The following is a 17,556-nucleotide window of genomic DNA, read 5'->3' as shown; positions in this document are numbered from 1 at the left end:
AGATAAAAGGTAGCATTTGGGAATGTGATATTATTATATTTGTGTCATTATTATTCTATTCCTCTTCATGGTAAATCTTTGCTTTGATTGACCCTTTAGAGGTATACAGCCTCTTCTAAAAGTAAAAAAGTCACAGGAATAGTGTTTGGCTAAAATCAACTAAGTCAATGGTTAGGAGGGACCATGGACAGGCTGCAGGTAGTCCATGAAGCCCCTAAAATATTTTCTAAAAGTATATGGCAGGAGGATTTAATAAATAAGATATTCTTTAGAGAAGTAAGTGCCACCAGTGAGATTATCTATTTCATACACTTAAAAAAAAAAAGGTTTAATTAAATTAGGACTTCACTGAAATGACTGAGTAGAATCTTTCAGAGGGGAGAGAAAAAGGGATAGGTGATTTTTTAGTGTTTGAACTTCTGAAAGGAAATAGATGTAATGGGAGAAAAACTACTACTTGGGGATTGGTATCACCATTCATCTTTATTAGGATACTATAAAACTCCACATATATTTACATTAATTTCTTCTGAGGCTTTCTAAATTTGACAATTGAAGTCACAGCAGAAGAATAAGGATGGGGCCATTCATGAAAAAGAAGGGATAAGATATAGAGCTGAGCAAGCAGCAAAATTCAGCATGATATAGAAAGGAAACAAGAGGGCAGGAGTTTTGTATAAGGAATAATTCCATGGGGATGCAGAATATGAGCCCTAAGGAAGGGAAGGTTCCAGTGTAACTAAAAAAAGACCCAAAGACAGATGGAGAACACTGACAAAGACTGAATCAAGGAGAATGGGACACTCATATGTAGGCACATATAAAGGACAAGTAAGAGGTAAACAGGAATCTCAGGCAGCCGTGATCAGAAACATCCTCACTTTAAAGTTATACTATCTACAACTATATGGTCAACTAATCTTCAATGAAGCAGGAAAGAAGAGACTCTTAAATACGGAGAACAAACTGAGGGTTGATGGTGGGGGCGGGGGTTAAATGGGTGACAGACACTAAGGGGGGCACTTTTTGGGATGAGCACTGGGTGTCATGTGTAAGAGATGAATCACTGGGTTCTACTCCTGAAGACAAGACTGAACTGTATGCTAACTAACTTGAGAATAATAATAAAAAAAGAATATCCAGTAGGAAAAAGACAGTCTCTTCAACAAATCATGCTGGGAAAACTGGACAGCAAGAGAAGAATGAAACTGGACCACTTTCTTACACCATACACAAAAATAAATTCAAAATGGATCAAATACCTAAATGTGAGACAGGAAACTATCAAAATCCTAGAGAAGAAGAAGAAAAAAAAAATCCTAGAGAAGAAAGGTAACAACCTCTTTGGCCTGGTCCAGAGCAATTTGTTGCTAGATATGTCACCAGAGGTAAGGGAAACAAAAGCAAAAATGAACTATTGGGACTTCATCAAGACAAAAAGCTTCTGCACAGGGAGGGAACCAATCAACAAAACCAAAATGCAGCCTATGGAACAGGATAAGATACTTGCAAATGACATATCTGATAAAGTGTTAGTATCCAAAATCTGTAAGGAACTTATCAAACTCAACATCCAAAAAACCCCCAAATAATGCACTTAAAAAATGGGCAGAAGACATGAAGGCACATTTTTCCAAAGAAGACATCCAGATGACTAACAGACATATGAAAAGTCACTCAACATCACTCATCATCAGGGAAATACAAATCAAAATCACAATGAGATACCATCTCACACCTGTCAGAATGGCTAAAATTAACAACATAAATAGTAAGTGTTAGCAAGGATGCAGAGAAAGGGGAACGCTCTTGCACTGTTGGTGGGAATGCAAACTGGCACAGCCACTCTGGAAAATAGTATGCAGATTCCTCCAAAGTGAAAAATAGAACTACCTTACAATCCAGCAATTGTATTACTAGGTTATTTACCCAAAGGACACAAAAATACAGATCTGAAGGGGTACATGTATCCCAATGTTTATAGCAGCATTATCAATAATAGCCAAACTATGGAAAGAGCCCAAGTGTCCAATGACTAATGAATGGATAAAGAAGAGGTGATATATATACACAATGGACTACTACTCAGTCATCTAAAGGAATGAAATCTTGCCTTTTGCAATGACATGGCTAGAGCTAGAGAGTATTATGCTAAGCAAAATAAGTCAGAGAAAGACAAATGCCATGAGATTTCTCTCATGTGTGCGATTTAAGAAACGAATATATGGAAAGGGGGAAAAAAAGAGACGGAAACAAACCATAAGAGACTCTATTAAAAAAAAATTTAATGTTTATTTATTTTTGAGAAAGAGACAGAGCATAAGCAGGTAAGGGGCAGAGAGAGAGGGAGACAGAATCTGAAGCAGGCTCCAGGCTCCAAGCTGTCTGCACAGAGCCAGACGCAGGGCTCAAACTCATGAGCTGAGATCATGACCTGAGTTGGACGCCCAATCAACTGAGCCACCCAGGCATCCCAAATCATAAGAGACTCTATCATTAAGAGACTTAATGATAGAGAACAAACTGAGGGTTGATGGAGGGAGGGAGGTGGGGGATGGGCTAGATGAGTGATAGGCATTAAGGTAGGCACTTGTGTTGAGCACTGGGCGTTGTATGTAAGTGATGAATCACTAAATTCTGCTCCTGAAAACAATACTACACTATATGTCAACTAACTAGAATTTAAATGAATTTTTGGAAAAAAAATTAGGACGTCTGAGTGGCTCAGTTGGTTAAATGTCTGACTTCTGCTCAGGTCATGATCTTGCGGTTCATGAGTTCAAGCCCCCATCAGGCTCTATGCTGACAGCTTGGAGCCTGGAGCCTGCTTCAGATTCTGTGACTCCCTCTCTTTCTGCCCCTCCCCTCCCCTGCTCATGCTCTGTCTGTCTGTCTGTCGGTCTGTCTCTCTCTCTCTCAAAAATAAATAATGAACATTAAAAAAAAAAGAAAAAAAATTTTGAAAAAAATTTTTATACTACTCCCTAAATGAAGTACAAGGTATCCAATGGATAGAGGGTACTTTTTGTGATGTCCTCCCCACAATTCTTCAGCCTTGCCATTGCTAGAAAATTGAAGATAAAGTCCTGATCCAGGTGATAGATTAGAAGAATGGGACTTTTAGTTCCATCTGACAAGGATTGTACAAAACTAATTCATCTAAGGAAAAGCAAACTATACTATCTATTCATTTTTGAAAGCATAAAGAAAATCTGCCTATTTTCTAAAAGTTGAATTGACTCCAGAGCAAAAGAGGCCAGGGTTAAAACTTAAAAAAAAAAAAAAAAAAAAAAAAAAAGTAAAGAATGAATACCATTTAAGATTAAGACCCATAAAATTATATATTTTATATATCAGGTATTTAATCATTAGCTTTTTATTTTCTTGATTTATGTCAGGTGACATGAGTTTCAGATAAATCTTTTTTTCATAGGCTTCTACACGAGGACACTGACAATGGGAGAAAAGACATACCCAACTGCTGGAACAGGAGAGCCACACTAGTGCCTGTGACAGGAAGACTGTCATGCAAAGGAGTCTGGATCAGCTGTCTGTCTCCTGCACCCAAGGAGAACAGCTTCTGCAGAATGGGTGAAAAACACACATACACAAACATAAATGATTTCTCTCATTTTCTTAAAACAAAAAAAATCCTTTGAAAGTTCAAATTTATTTAAAAAAATGTTTTTTGGGGGGAAGCCTGGGTGGCTCAGTTTTGTTAAGCATCTGACTCTCAACTTCGGCTCAGGTCATGATCTCGAGGTTTGTGAGTTTGAGGCCCATATGGGGCTCTGTGCTAGCAGTGCAGAGCCTGCTTGGGATTCTATCTCCCTCTCTCTCTGTCCCTTCTCCACTTGCTCTCTATCTCTCTCTCAAAATAAAATTAAAAAAAAAACTTTTTGGGGGGGTGCCTGGGTGGCTCAGTCGGTTAAGTGTCCAACTTTGGCTCAGGTCATGATCTCACGGGTCCATGGGTTCAGGCCACGCATCGGGCTCTGTGCTGACAGCTTGGGGCCTGGAGCCTGCTTCGGATTCTGTGTCTCACTCTCTCTCTGCCCCTCCCCCACTTGTGCTCTGTCTCTCTCTCTCTCTCTCTCTCTCTCTCTCTCTCTCAAAAATAAAAAATATGGGGCACCTGGGTGGCTCAGTTGGTTGAGTGCCCGACTTTGGCTCAGGTCATGATCTCACAGTTCCTGAGTTTGAGCCCCACATCAGGCTCTGTGCTGACACTCTGCCCTTCCCCCACTTGTGCTCTGTCTCTCTCTGTCTCTCAAAAATGAATAAACGTTAAAAATTTTTTTAAAATAAAATAAATAAATAAATAATGTAAAAAAAAAAACAACTTTTTTTTGAAGTCCAAATTTAGAGTAATGATGAGCCTACAAGATCCAATTAATAGATGCAAGAATAATGATGAAACCAAAAATATTCAAATTACATTGTGCCCAAATGAATATGGTATGAGAAAATTCAGTAATTAGAAAGCTGAAAATTTAATAACAATGGAGAAACAAAAATTAGTGACAATCATACTTAACTAAAAAATAAGAAAATATTAAAGTCAACATTTTTATGCCAATTATATGTCAATAAAACTTGGAAAACAAAAAATATGTAACATGAACCACATATGTAATACTTTAAAACGTCTAGCAGCCACAATAAAAAGTTTTTTAAATTAAAAAATAAATTAACATAATAAAGTCAAAATAAATCCCACATGAGAAAGTTCCATAAAATAATTCCACAGCTTTAAAGTTTAGGTTCATTTGTAACCAAACTTACATCTTCTATTCTGCCTTTGTAGTAAGGGAAGAAGAATGAGGGAGGAGGGAATAGGAGGAAGACAAGAGGATAAAAACTTAAGAGTAACAGGACACCAGGTAAGACCAAAGAGTTAAAAGAGAAAGAACTGAGGGTTGATGGGGGGGGTGGGAGAGAGAGGAAAGTGGGTGATGAGCATCGAGGAGGGCACCTGTTGGGATGAGCACTGGGTGTTGTATGGAAACAAATTTGATAATAAATTTAGTATTAAAAAAAAGACAAAGGGCAAGGGAAAAAAATGTCAGTTTCATAGCAAGTATCATCTCTGTCAGACTGAGGAGGATAAACAATGTAATTTTTAGAGGGCTGTCCTCTTCCACAACATTACACAAGAATAAGCAAAATAAGTGAAGGAAGTCTTTTTTTTTTTTTTTTTTAACTATGGTGCCCTGGAAACATTGAGGCATAAAAGCTCAGGTTCTTATTTTTTGACCGCAGAGATGAAAATTAAAATCTTAAGACAAACAAGATGACTACTCTGAGAAATTTTTATGTCAGTAAAAGAATTTAATGTCCTCATATGAGGCTCAAATATGACAAAAACCTTGGGAAATTTTAAAGGATAGCTTATACTTTCCGGAAAAGATTTGTGATTTTGGATGGTCATCAACATTAATATTTCTAAAGGTAGTTTAGAGTTTTTCTAATTTTTATCACTAAAAAACATTTTGATATAAGTTAATGAAATGAGCCATAGCTGTATAGAGGAGTAATAAAGGTGGAAAGGAGACATTTTAAATGTTCAGCTTAAAACGAATATTTCCAAGAAAACGTAAACTAGAGTTCAAGTTACACAAAATATGACTTCTAATTATGCTATGTGAAAGGTGAGCCCTGTGTTAAAACTAACCTTATGACCTAAGAAGAGAATGGAATCTTGGGTCTCTAGAAGGCAGACCATAGGGACAATGCTTAACTAAGATCTTCTTTAAAATGAAAATATTTAAGGAATTCCATTTTTTTCTGTTCTTCAAAAATTAAATTAACTGGAGCAGAGGAGAAGAGGAACAGGCCCTCTTCATCTCCCTTTTTATTCTATTTACCTGAGACCCTCCAGCCGCTGGGACAAGGCACGCACACAGGTTTGCAATGAGACTTTCCAAGGAGACATTCAAACTATCCACATATACAGTGTAGATCAAACCTAGGCAAGCCTACAAAGAGAAGATGAAAGAAGAGATTACGTTTTCATGGAAAAAATAAGCATTAAAAAATAAATTGCTGTGACATCTGCTCTTAAGGAAATTTCTTTTTGAAGCCAGTAAAGTATATTACACAGTGACCATGGAATAAGTTTTAAGCAGCAAATGTTATTACGTTTATTAAATTTTCCTCCTTGACCAGAAGCTCTAAATGAGCTTTTGCGATGAGTTTATAAAAAGCAGAAACATAATTTGTAAAACAGGTGTTTGTGCTGAGATAAACACTCTAGCAAATTTGTAGGGCTTAAAACTGTTGTGGTCTCAGCCTACTTTGCAAAAAGTCAAACTTCAAGATAAAAATTTCAAAATGTTATTGCTTTGTGATTCTTATAAATTCAGAATATTTGTTCTACAGAAAAAAATTTTGTAAATTATCAGAGGTTAGCAAAATAGAGACAAGATATAATTAACACTGTAAGCTCAGAAGAAGGTAGGTGGTAAAATGGAAGATAAAATGCAATCTTTATGAATCTTTCAGTTTATTAAAATTTGTGACTATGAAAAATTAGTAGGGATGCCTGGGTGGTTTGGTCGGTTAAGCGTCCAACTTCAGCTCAGGTCATTATTGTGGTCCATGAGTTTGAGCCCCGCATCGAACTCTGTGCTGACAGCTCAGAGCCTGGAGCCTGCTTCAGAATCTGTGACTCTCTCTCTGCCCCTCCCCTACTTGTACTCTGTATTTGTCTCTCTCTTTCCCAAAAATAAACATTAAAAAAAAAAAAGAAAAATTAGTATTTGTTAGAAGTTACCCATTGTCATTGAAATCTTGACACTAAGTTAATTCCTCTAGAATATATATAATCTCAAGAATATGGAAAAGTTTTCCAGAAATTATGTATTAATTTCCCAAGTCCTTCAGAAATGTTAAGGTATATTTTTAAATTTTTAAAAACCTTTATTTATTTTTGAGAGAGACCGTGCGAGTAGGGGAGAAACAGAGAGAGACACACACAGAATCCAAAGCAGGCTCGAGGCCCTGAGCTGTCAGCACAGTACCCGGCGTGGGGCTCGAACTCACGAACCGTGAAATCATACCTGAGCCAAAGTCGGACACTTAACTGACTGAGCCACCCAGGCGCCGCAGAAATTTTAAGGTATATTTTATATATTTTCCAAAGACATCTGTGATTTCAGACAATAATCAACATTACTATTACTAAAGGTAGCAACTGAAATAAGAAAAGTAAGCCCTCTTCTTTCAAAGCTTAAATGTCTAAAAAATTTTTTTTGCATTTAAAAATTCTGAGTGTCTCAAAGAGACAATATCTGGAAGTAAACAATATTTTAAAGCTATGTTGGAGACCAAAACTATTTGAGATTTAGATATTCAATCTATTTACTGAGCCTGGTCTCCTCAAAAGAAGGTAAATAAAAACACAAAGTTGTTATACTGCTAATACATTTTAAATTTGCTACAGGCAATCAAATGATTTCTTTTAGATTCATAAATTTTGGAGTCAGTAGCCATGGGATCTATTTAAAAACAAACACTACATCCTTATAAGTTTAAATAGTTACATTAATCTAGGTATGTATTTCATCCAACATGAATACATTTTTTTCTACTAACACTACATTTATTTTATTGATGAACCTCTAAATCAATTCAAAGATATTTTAAATACAAAATCGTGTTACCATGATTCACTCAAAGCAGATTCACACAATAATACAAATCAATAATGACAACTATGAGTTCCTTACCCTAAAAATTTCTGGATAATCTAATCTGGATACCAACACCAGGCTTTTGGGAGCAAATACTTCTGCGGGCTGAATTAAACCAGACCCTTCCACTTCACCTTCAATCTCTTCCTTCTTTGTTCCCTAGAAAAAGATGCACTGAAATGAACAGACAGAATTTCTAGATTTATAGTTCACAAAAGATAGACATATCACACATTTTCATGTAATTTACAAAATCTAAAATTATTTATAAAATATAATTTATAATATAATTTACAAAACTCAAACTAAAAATAAAGATACATACTTTGACAGGAATCTAAGAAGCAAGTAAGTAGACAAAGAAATTATAAAGGAAGCCATGCTTATTTCAATTTTGAAAAGCTCCTTATGCTCCAGATATATACCACAACTTTATGTGAGCATTTGGTTTCTATGTGAGATCGGGAATCAAAGGTAAAGAAGACACATTAACATTATTTTATTTTTTTATTATTATTATTTTTTTTTTATTTAAAAAAAATTTTTTTTTTCAATGTTTATTTATTTTTGGGACAGAGAGAGACAGAGCATGAACGGGGGAGGGGCAGAGAGAGAGGGAGACACAGAATCGGAAACAGGCTCCAGGCTCTGAGCCATCAGCCCAGAGCCCGACGCGGGGCTCGAACTCCCGGACCGCGAGATCGTGACCTGGCTGAAGTCGGACTCTTAACCGACTGCGCCACCCAGGCGCCCCACATTAACATTATTTTAGATAGTGACCCAAACAACTAAAAATGATACTCACTTAAATGGAGAGTCAGTTTTTAAGAAAAGATCTATTTTAGAAGGCACTAATTTTCATTCTTGTTTTTCTACTTGTACCAATCTTTCAAACAAAAGTGATGCTCATTTAGGATTCTAAGGCTTACAGAATGCTCAGTGCTCTTAGAAGTGAAACCCAATCAGCTCTAAATTCCTTCTGCTCATAAGCAACTATGTTGACTTTTTTGAGAAGAGAAAATATCTTTCTACACAAAACTAAGTTTCAGAATGTACTTACTGCCATGGAAATGTACACTTAATAATGGTTAAAATGGCAAATCTATGTCATGTACATTTTAGCACAATAAAAACATCTATAATAAAAAAATACCCTACATTACAATGACTAAAAATACTGGTTAATGAAATAAACTTTGAAAACTTTTGTTCTCATTATGTGTCAACAAGTATTTCCTGTGCACCTACTGTTCCATTATACTATATGATGCACTATAAAACTTATAAATAAAATTTAAAAAAAGACAAGGTAGTAAAGCATTCAGATTAATTTCTAGATGATATTCTAAGATGCCAGGACATTTTCCCTAACTAGAATGTTTTTTCTTTTCCATTAATCAAATTTGCAGCTCAAAAATCTGTCTTCCTTCCTGAAGCCTTTCCTTTACTTATTTTTCTTTTAATTCTTAGCACAGTTCACCGATATATCACACATCCTCCAACTCATTTCTCCCACCAACCTCTCCCCAAAATGCCAAATCCAATTGCCTGCTTGACTTAGATGACTAACAGGTATCTTAAACATGTCCAAACCATAGCTCCAATCTTTCTCCTCAAACTCCATTCCTCCTACAGTATTGAGTCTCAGTTAATGGAAATCCTACCTGTCCATTTGGCAAATCAAAACTCTGGATTCCTCTCCCTTCATGCCCCATATCCAAACTGTCAGCAAATCCTGAATGCTCACCACCTCCACTCCTACCACAGTATTATGAGCCACCATCATTGCTTGTCTGGATTATTTTAACAATCTCCTTCAGTCTCTCCTATTCCTCCTTAGCCCCAGTTTGCTTCCTTGTTGCTCTTCAAACATGCTGGGCATGCTCCCAACTAAGGCTCTTAAGCACTGTCTGTTATTCCTTTTCCTGAAATACTCTTCCCACAGATACTCTAATGATGAATTCCCTCATCTCCATTAGGTCTTCATTCAAGTGACTTCTCATCTGTTAAGACTTTGCTGGCACCCTAATTAAAATCCCAATTCACTAACATTCTCTATTTTCTTTCCTTGCTTTATTTTTCTCCTTGGCACTTGTTACCATCCAACATATTAACCTATTTCACTTATCTTGTTTTTTTTTTTTTTTTTTTTAATGTTTATTTTTGAGAGAGAGTGCGAGTGCGAGTGGGGAACGGGCAGAGAGAGAGGGAGACACAGAATCCGAAGTAGGCTCCAGGCTCTGAGCCCGAAGTAGGGCTTGAACTCACAAACTGTGAGATCATGACCTGAGCCAAAGTTGGATGCTTAACCAACTGAGCCACTCAGGTGCCCCACGCTTATCTTGTTTTTTGTTTGTCTGTCTCCTCCACTAAAATATGCTTAATGAAGCCCAGGATTTCTGTCTTGTTCACTAGTAATTTCCCAGTTCCTAAAACAAGAGCTGGGCACATGGTTGATACTTTATTAATTTTTGTTCACTGCATACATGCAGGAATGAATTTTCTTGGAATAACTTTCTGGCTAGTTCACCAAGGAAAGTCTCTCCCCCGCCCCCCTCACTTATAGAGGCCAAAAACTATATTTTCTATCTCCGTTGGAGCTCGTATATTTTCTAGTACAGTGAAATATAATCAAGTATTAGATGTCTATGGAATGCACATATCCAAAGGGAACTATCTGTTTACTTTTTATATGTGTCATAAGGTCCCTATGCTCTTGAAAGATTTTCATCTGTTATAAAGCAAAAGCTAAAAGGTTGGCTGGTTTCTAAAATCCTTAGAAATAATAAAAATGTGATGAATATGAATTTACCAAATATTTCCACACATAATGAATCATATTCTTCATGGATTACTAACAAATTTGAAATGACAAAAGAACGACTAAAATTCCTCAAAAAGATAAAGCTATCCATTTTATGAGATTGTGATAAATGCCCTAGAGTACCATTAGAAGTCAGCTTGACTAAGTAGATAACCATTTCAAATAAATAACCATTAACCTACTTTGACCAAAACACAAAATAGAATGCATTGGTCTTTTCTTAAAGCTATTCTTTAACTAAACATTCACTAAATGGAATAGTTATTAACAAAAAAGAAAAAAAGCGCCAGTATAGTGTAAATCTGTATTAAGTAAAAACAATTCCATTTTTATTTATATCACTTTTTATTACAGAGGTTGGCTTTTACTTCATAACTGTATTATAAATCATAAGATGTTGTTATTCTTAATTCTAACAGCTCTCCTATAAGCATACAATGTCACAAGTTTAGAAAAAATTCATACTCCACTTTTCAAAGCAAAATGCAGTACTATGGTTAAAAAAAATTTTTTTTAATATACTAAAAAGACTAAATTGCACACTTTAAAAGGATGGATTTTATGGCATGGTAATTAGATCTCAACTCAAAAAGTAATGCAGGGTATTGAGGAGGGCACCTTTTGGGATGAGCACTGGGTGTTGTATGGAAATCAATTTGACAATAAACTTCATATATTGAAAAATAAAATAAAAAAAAGAATGTCCAAAAAAAAAAAGTAATGCAAAATACTAAGGGCAATTAACATCCATATTATGTAATAATTTTATCTTTTTAATCAGAGATTTTGCAATATATTAAGACTTTCTGATTTCTGGTTGAAGTAAATAAGCACCAAATTCTAATTTTAGTTTGGTTATACTTTTTGCTTATAGATTACCTGGCAATATTTACCTGAGAACATATATCTAGTATATCTTATGTCATCATTAAGATATACTTTAGAATAAAAACAACAAAAACCCAAAACCCAAAAGTGAAATTATATACAAACTTTACTCCTTATAATATTTTTTAATAAAAGATGAATCCCAAGGAAATAAAATATGATGAAGCTCTACTACTTATGATCATAACTTTGAGTTTACTATAATACACTGATATACTATCCCTCTTAGTGATTTTATACTATAATAATACATCAGGTTTTCATGCTTAATTTCAAAGACTGTTTTGTGTGTGTGTGTGTGTGTGTGTGTGTGTGTGTGTGTGTGTGTGTGTTCCTTAAATCTAGCTTTCATCATCCTTTTAAAATACTGAATTCTCCAAATCTCTGTTGGAAGACTGGAATTATTTTTAATATTTATTGCTTAATTGTTTTTATTAAGTCAAATTATGAATTAAATATCAAAATTCTTATTAAAATACTTCATTATAATTAATAAACAATGTTTCTACAAAAAAAGAGGATATAATGTCACAAGTTTAGAGAAAATTCATACTCCTCTTTTCAAAGCAAAATGTAGTACTAAAAATGTAGTACTAAAAAAATTTAAACCCCAAAACTGCTGGTTAAAATAAGGTTTGTTCCAAGAGACAGTAATGTGGTGGTTTTGATAAAATTTTTCTATAAATAATTTATCATTTAAGGGAATACTGTTTATTCATTACAGCAGCTAGAATATCTTTTGTGTAACAATTACATATTTCACATGCTGAAAAGATGTGAGAAATCTAAAAATAAGCAGGAAATTTAAAACATAGGCTATGAATGTAACAGATGTTATAATAATGCTTTGAAATTTTATATTTTATAGTAGAAAACATTTTCACATATTTTATCTCACTGAACAGTACTTGCAAGCCTTTTTCTAACCTAAGATTATTCCTAATTCTAGTAGATGCCATTAAAGATACAAATTTATCTTAAACACTAAGTTTACTGAATTGTCTCACAATGACTTGCAGGGTCATCTTATCTCTTATACACACCATAAGCACATGCTACAACTTGCCCACTTACAGATTTTTTTCCTACTTATTTTTACCATGGACTACATGTGCCAGTGGGATTCCCAGCTTCTACGTAATTTACATTCTATGTAGGTCACAGTCTCTGTGCTTCAATAACATGGGATAAATTAGTACTTACCATATCAATTTTCCCCAAAAGCACTATTGCTTTTTAAATGTATCCTGAGACAAAAATGCTAAAAATTATTAGATTACTGATTTTATGGGATGACTCCATACTCAAAACATTTAGGAAGTTCATCTTTTCACTCAGGTTGAATATGTCAGCCTCATCTTTGTGCACTCTTGATGCTTGATTCCTGTCTCTTCTACCTTGAAAAGACTTGTATCCAATATCCAAAATGTGTCAAGCTCATTTTCAACAATAGTATTTCACACTAAAACTCTTCCTACAGTATTTCTTTAAATATTCTGCTTAAAAAAGGATAAAAGGAGGAGCACCTGGGTGGCTCAGTCAGGTAAGCATCCAACTCTTGATTTCGGCGCTGGTCATTAGATCAAGACCAACAACTGGTTCTACAATGACAGTGCAGAGCCTACTTGGGATTCTCTCACTCATTCTCTCTCTCTCTCTCTCTCTCTCTCTCTCTCACTCTCACTCTCTCCCTCCCTCCCTCCCTCTCTCTCTTTTTCTCTCCCCTGCTCACTCTCACCCTCTCTCTCTCAAAATAAATAAACTTTAAAAAAGTAGTATACAGTGTGTTTGTGTGTGTGTGTGTGTGTGTGTGTGTGTGTGTGCGTATTTTGTGTTAAATATGTTTACATTTTTAATATGGAGGAGAAAAGGCCTGGAAGGTTATATACCAAAAGACTAGCATTTGTCTTAGCATTTGTCTCTGGGTCATGGGATTACGGTTTTCACATACCATATAAAAATATGTGCATATCCAGAGAAAAATAATTTGCTAAAATGTTTACTCTTGCATTATCTTTATAACAAAAAGTTTAAAGTTTTAAAAAGTAAATAGTAATGTATCAGTATGTGTTTATTTATTAAACATTTACTAAGTGGCTGGACACATAGCATGTGTCACAGAAGGATAAGGTGCAGTTCTTTGTGTCAGGAAATTTATAATCTAGCTTAAGTGCTAAAACCAACACAGGTGAAATAACAGTAATAAGTGCAAAACAAAATTGTAACATTTTGAAGTTCATATTTACAGTGTTGAGAAACTCTGAGAAGGGAAATCAGTGAGGTCCACAATAGTGAGCTGGAACTTAATAAATAGGACAGTCAGAGGGAAAGGGAAAGGGAAAAGAAGAAATCCAACAATGAGACAAGTCAAAGCATCCAAAGAAAATGCCTTAGAAAAAGGCAGTATTCTGGGGTGCCTGAGCAGCTCAGTCGATTAAGCGTCTGACTTCGGCTCAGGTCATGATCTCGCAGTTTGTGAGTTCAAGCTCCGCGTCGGGCTCTGTGCTGACAGCTCAGAGCCTGGAGCTTGCTTCAGATTCTGTGTCTGCCCCTCCCATGCTCATGCTTTCTCTCTCTCAATAATAAATAAATGTTAAAAAAAAAAGGCAGTATACTATGTACATACCAGCTTGAATTGTAGTATTTATCTATCCTGCCTATTTCATTTTCCTAATTTTAGTTCTTATATAACCTTTAAAAATATGAGCTAACCACTAAATTTTTAAGCTAGGCATACTTAACTAAAATTCATTTCCTATGTTCACACTATTAGTTGGTAACATAATTTATAATATACTTTTTAATATAAGAAACATGAGAATGATAATTGAAGTTTTACTTTTTGGCATCTTTTATTTCAGTAATTCTTATTGTATATCTTCTTTAAAACACCTTTTACCCTCCAGTTAATATATAGTGAATAAATCACAGTTAATAAATTAATCATCATAAACTGAAGAATATGGTCACTGGCACTGAAATATGTTCATCTTTTATCCCCAAGACATAATTAACTCAAATCAACTGTTAGATAGTACTCAAGAATTCTCTGGTGTATCTTATAAAATGACTAAGAACATCTAGGACTGACTTACAATATCAACATTATGAGAAATACTATTAAGCTAAACCTTATCTCTGAAGAAAATGAGATAATGAGTACAAACTTCTGTATGAAGTGGGGAAACTACAGATAAGCTTCTTGTTTGTTTCCTTTCTAATAGGTTAACCAACTCAAAATTATGTTCTCATAAATTCAAGAAAATTATTTTGTGAACCACCAAAGTCAATGGTTCTTTTCAAAGTCCTTTCCCACTATGTGAAAATTGACGAAAAAGATTAGAAATGATAAAATATCATTTTTAGATGAAAAATTATATTAATATTATTTGGTGAGTTATATGATCATAGAAATTAAGCTTACAATTTCATAGGTTAAATAAAATGTACTTCCATGGAATCCCTAATTTAGAAGTTTATATGGTGAGCACAAAGACTCAAGATTTCAGCTTTATTTTCTCAAAGAACACATGTTGAAACCTTAATGATCATGTAACATGGCATACTGAAACATTCCATAAAGATATAGGACATATGGTTATATTGAACATAGTGGTCTAAAAAGTATGCCTTATTCAGATGACTAAGAATAGTATCCTGTGGATCATAATTTGGGTAGAAACTTTGTATCTACTATGAGAAAAATTAAAATGTATCTTTAAAATCAGATGTGCCTGGAGCGCTTGGGTGGCTTAGTCAGTTAAGCATCTGACTTCGGCTCAGGTCATGATCTCACAGTTCATCGGTTCAAGCCCTGCATCAGGCTCTGTGCTGACAGCTCAGAGCCTGAAGCCTGCTTCAGATTCTGTGTCTCCCTCTCTTTCTGTCTCTCCCCCACTTGCACTCTGTCTCTCAAAACTAAAAAACATTAAAAAAAATTTAATATAAAAAATAAAATAAAATCAGATGTAGTTATTAATATGATAGAATAATAAAAACACTATAGTACTAGAAGGTATCTACTTTATTTTACAAACAAGCAATCTCATGCCCAGAGACATGAAATTACTTGCCATGATCATACAGCTCATTAAAGGTACAATGAGAATTAATAAGTCAAGTCTGATAACTCTTGGGCTAGATTTCTCTTTCCAATGTCTTGTACTCATATACAACCTTTAAAAGAAATAGGTGCTAGTTTAAAGAAACTGTTTAGAACAGATGACATACAAAAAGTTAAACTGTAAATCTGGAAAGACGTTCACACTATTTTCCATTAAGTATATTTGCATGTAATAATCCTTATGTTAAACTGAAATAGCAATAACAGTTCTTGCTGCAGCCTTTCCTAGTGTAAAACTGTCAAAATTTAAGAAAAGGGATTTAATGTTGAAGGACTTTAGGAGCCTGTTCTCAAAAGCTTCTCCTGTTGTTTTAATGTCTCATACTATTTTAAGCATATAACACCAATCAATCATATCTAATTAAGTGAAATGTTTTCCCTACAGAATGTATCTGCGATGGATGTCAGGGAGACTGTTAAGATTCAGCATTCTGTCCATTAAGCAATTCTCGTTTTAAAAGGGGGAGGGGGGGCGCCTGGGTGGCGCAGTTGGTTAAGCGTCTGACTTCAACCAGGTCACGATCTCGCGGTCCGGGAGTTCGAGCCCCACATCAGGCTCTGGGCTGATGGCTGATGGCTCAGAGCCTGGAGCCTGTTTCTAATTCTGTGTCTCCCTCTCTCTCTCTCTGCCCCTCCCCCGTTCATGCTCTGTCTCTGTCCCCAAAATAAATAAACGTTGAAAAAAAATAAAATAAAAGGGGGAGAGGATGGAGATAGGACCCTTTCACAAAAGGCATAATCTCCACCATTCCTACTATATCAAGAATCCTATATGGATAATTGCATATGCTGCAAATTATCAAACAAACATTAGAAACTCAGGATGTATGTCCCTCAATTTTGATCACTGTCTGAATTGTTACTTATGCTACTTTTCACTAGACTCTCTTTGTTGAATGAGGTCTGAGGATTAGTCTCTAGATACTATCAAGTATAATGTTGACTGTATTACTAGCAAACCCACTTCTCACTTTCTCTATTTGTAATTTCTAATTCAGTGAGATAGATAATCACGGACAAAACCCTCCTTGGCAGAATCAAGATTATTCCAAAGAGATATTCATCACAGTGTTATTCATGATATTGACAAAAGGGGAACTAAATGCCTATTAGGAGATGGATCAAGTATACTACATCCATATGGTCAATTAATGTGTAGACATTAATTAGATCTACATAGAGTTTTAGTTTTTAAAAAACCCTTAATATTGAAACAAAATATATCAAACTATAATTTTTTTTCTGTTGTCTTACTTTTCTCCCAATATGTTCTAAATTTTCTACAATAAGCACAATTTAGTAGCTTGATAACCAGGAAAGGGAAAAGAGAAAAAAAGAAAAAATGACTAGTCTATTCTTCAGATAAATCTATTGAATGTTTTATGTGATTTCCCCTACTGCTCCAAGTTTTGCCAACAAGAGATCAGTTTAGAAATCCATTTTTATTACTTCATTTTTCCAAATAAGTTACTCAATCATTTGGAATTGTATTTTACTACGAGCATTTCAATTTATTTTTTTCTCACAAAGTTCAGTAACTATTTAAATAACACTTGTTAAAATGTACAAACTCCATTCATTTGTAATGAATGTTTCCACAGTCATATATTGATAATAAATAATAAGACCAGTTCTGGTCTTATTCTTGACAATTCTTCTTGAACCAATAACACACTGATATAATTTTTGCAGCCTTGTAATAGATGCTTTAGTATTTGATATTGGTATTTGGTCTTTGGAGACAGACAGATTCAAGCTTTTTGACTTAGTACTTTAATGTCCCTGGGTAAGTCTTTTAGCCTCATCCATAAAATTGGAACGTTAAAACTTACCAAGTGCTGTTCTTGTAAGAATAAAATAAACTACATGTGAATTAAATAAAATGGAATAAAAGTGCTATAAAACTTTTAGCATAGTTCCTGGAACATGATAAGCCCTTCAATGTATCATAAACACTATAATCTTTTTTCCTATACATAAGCTTTTTGCCTGGACTGCTCCATTTCCTTTACTCTAAGCTTTCCTTA

General features: G+C 34.7%; 1 protein-coding gene across 7 annotated transcripts in view; it reads right to left on the bottom strand.

Annotated features, from left to right (window-relative positions):
• The window catches only part of SBF2 (SET binding factor 2), a 448,047-nt gene that overhangs the window by 241,954 nt on the left and 188,537 nt on the right, over positions 1–17,556 (bottom strand). For all 7 annotated transcript variants that reach the window (XM_040456902.1, XM_040456904.1, XM_040456906.1 and 4 more), the window contains exons 4-6: positions 7,731–7,853; positions 5,868–5,978; positions 3,475–3,580 (exon numbers count right to left, since the gene is read on the bottom strand). In XM_040456902.1, coding sequence (XP_040312836.1) covers positions 3,475–3,580; positions 5,868–5,978; positions 7,731–7,853 — 340 coding nt within the window. The remainder of the gene's footprint in view (positions 1–3,474; positions 3,581–5,867; positions 5,979–7,730; positions 7,854–17,556) is intronic.

Source organism: Herpailurus yagouaroundi, unplaced genomic scaffold (genome assembly GCF_014898765.1).
Source record: "Herpailurus yagouaroundi ecotype Mexico unplaced genomic scaffold, PumYag 218, whole genome shotgun sequence".
NCBI lineage: Eukaryota > Metazoa > Chordata > Mammalia > Carnivora > Felidae > Herpailurus > Herpailurus yagouaroundi.
The sequence above is the reverse complement of the archived record's forward strand: the minus strand, read 5'-3'. Positions and strand labels throughout refer to the sequence as shown.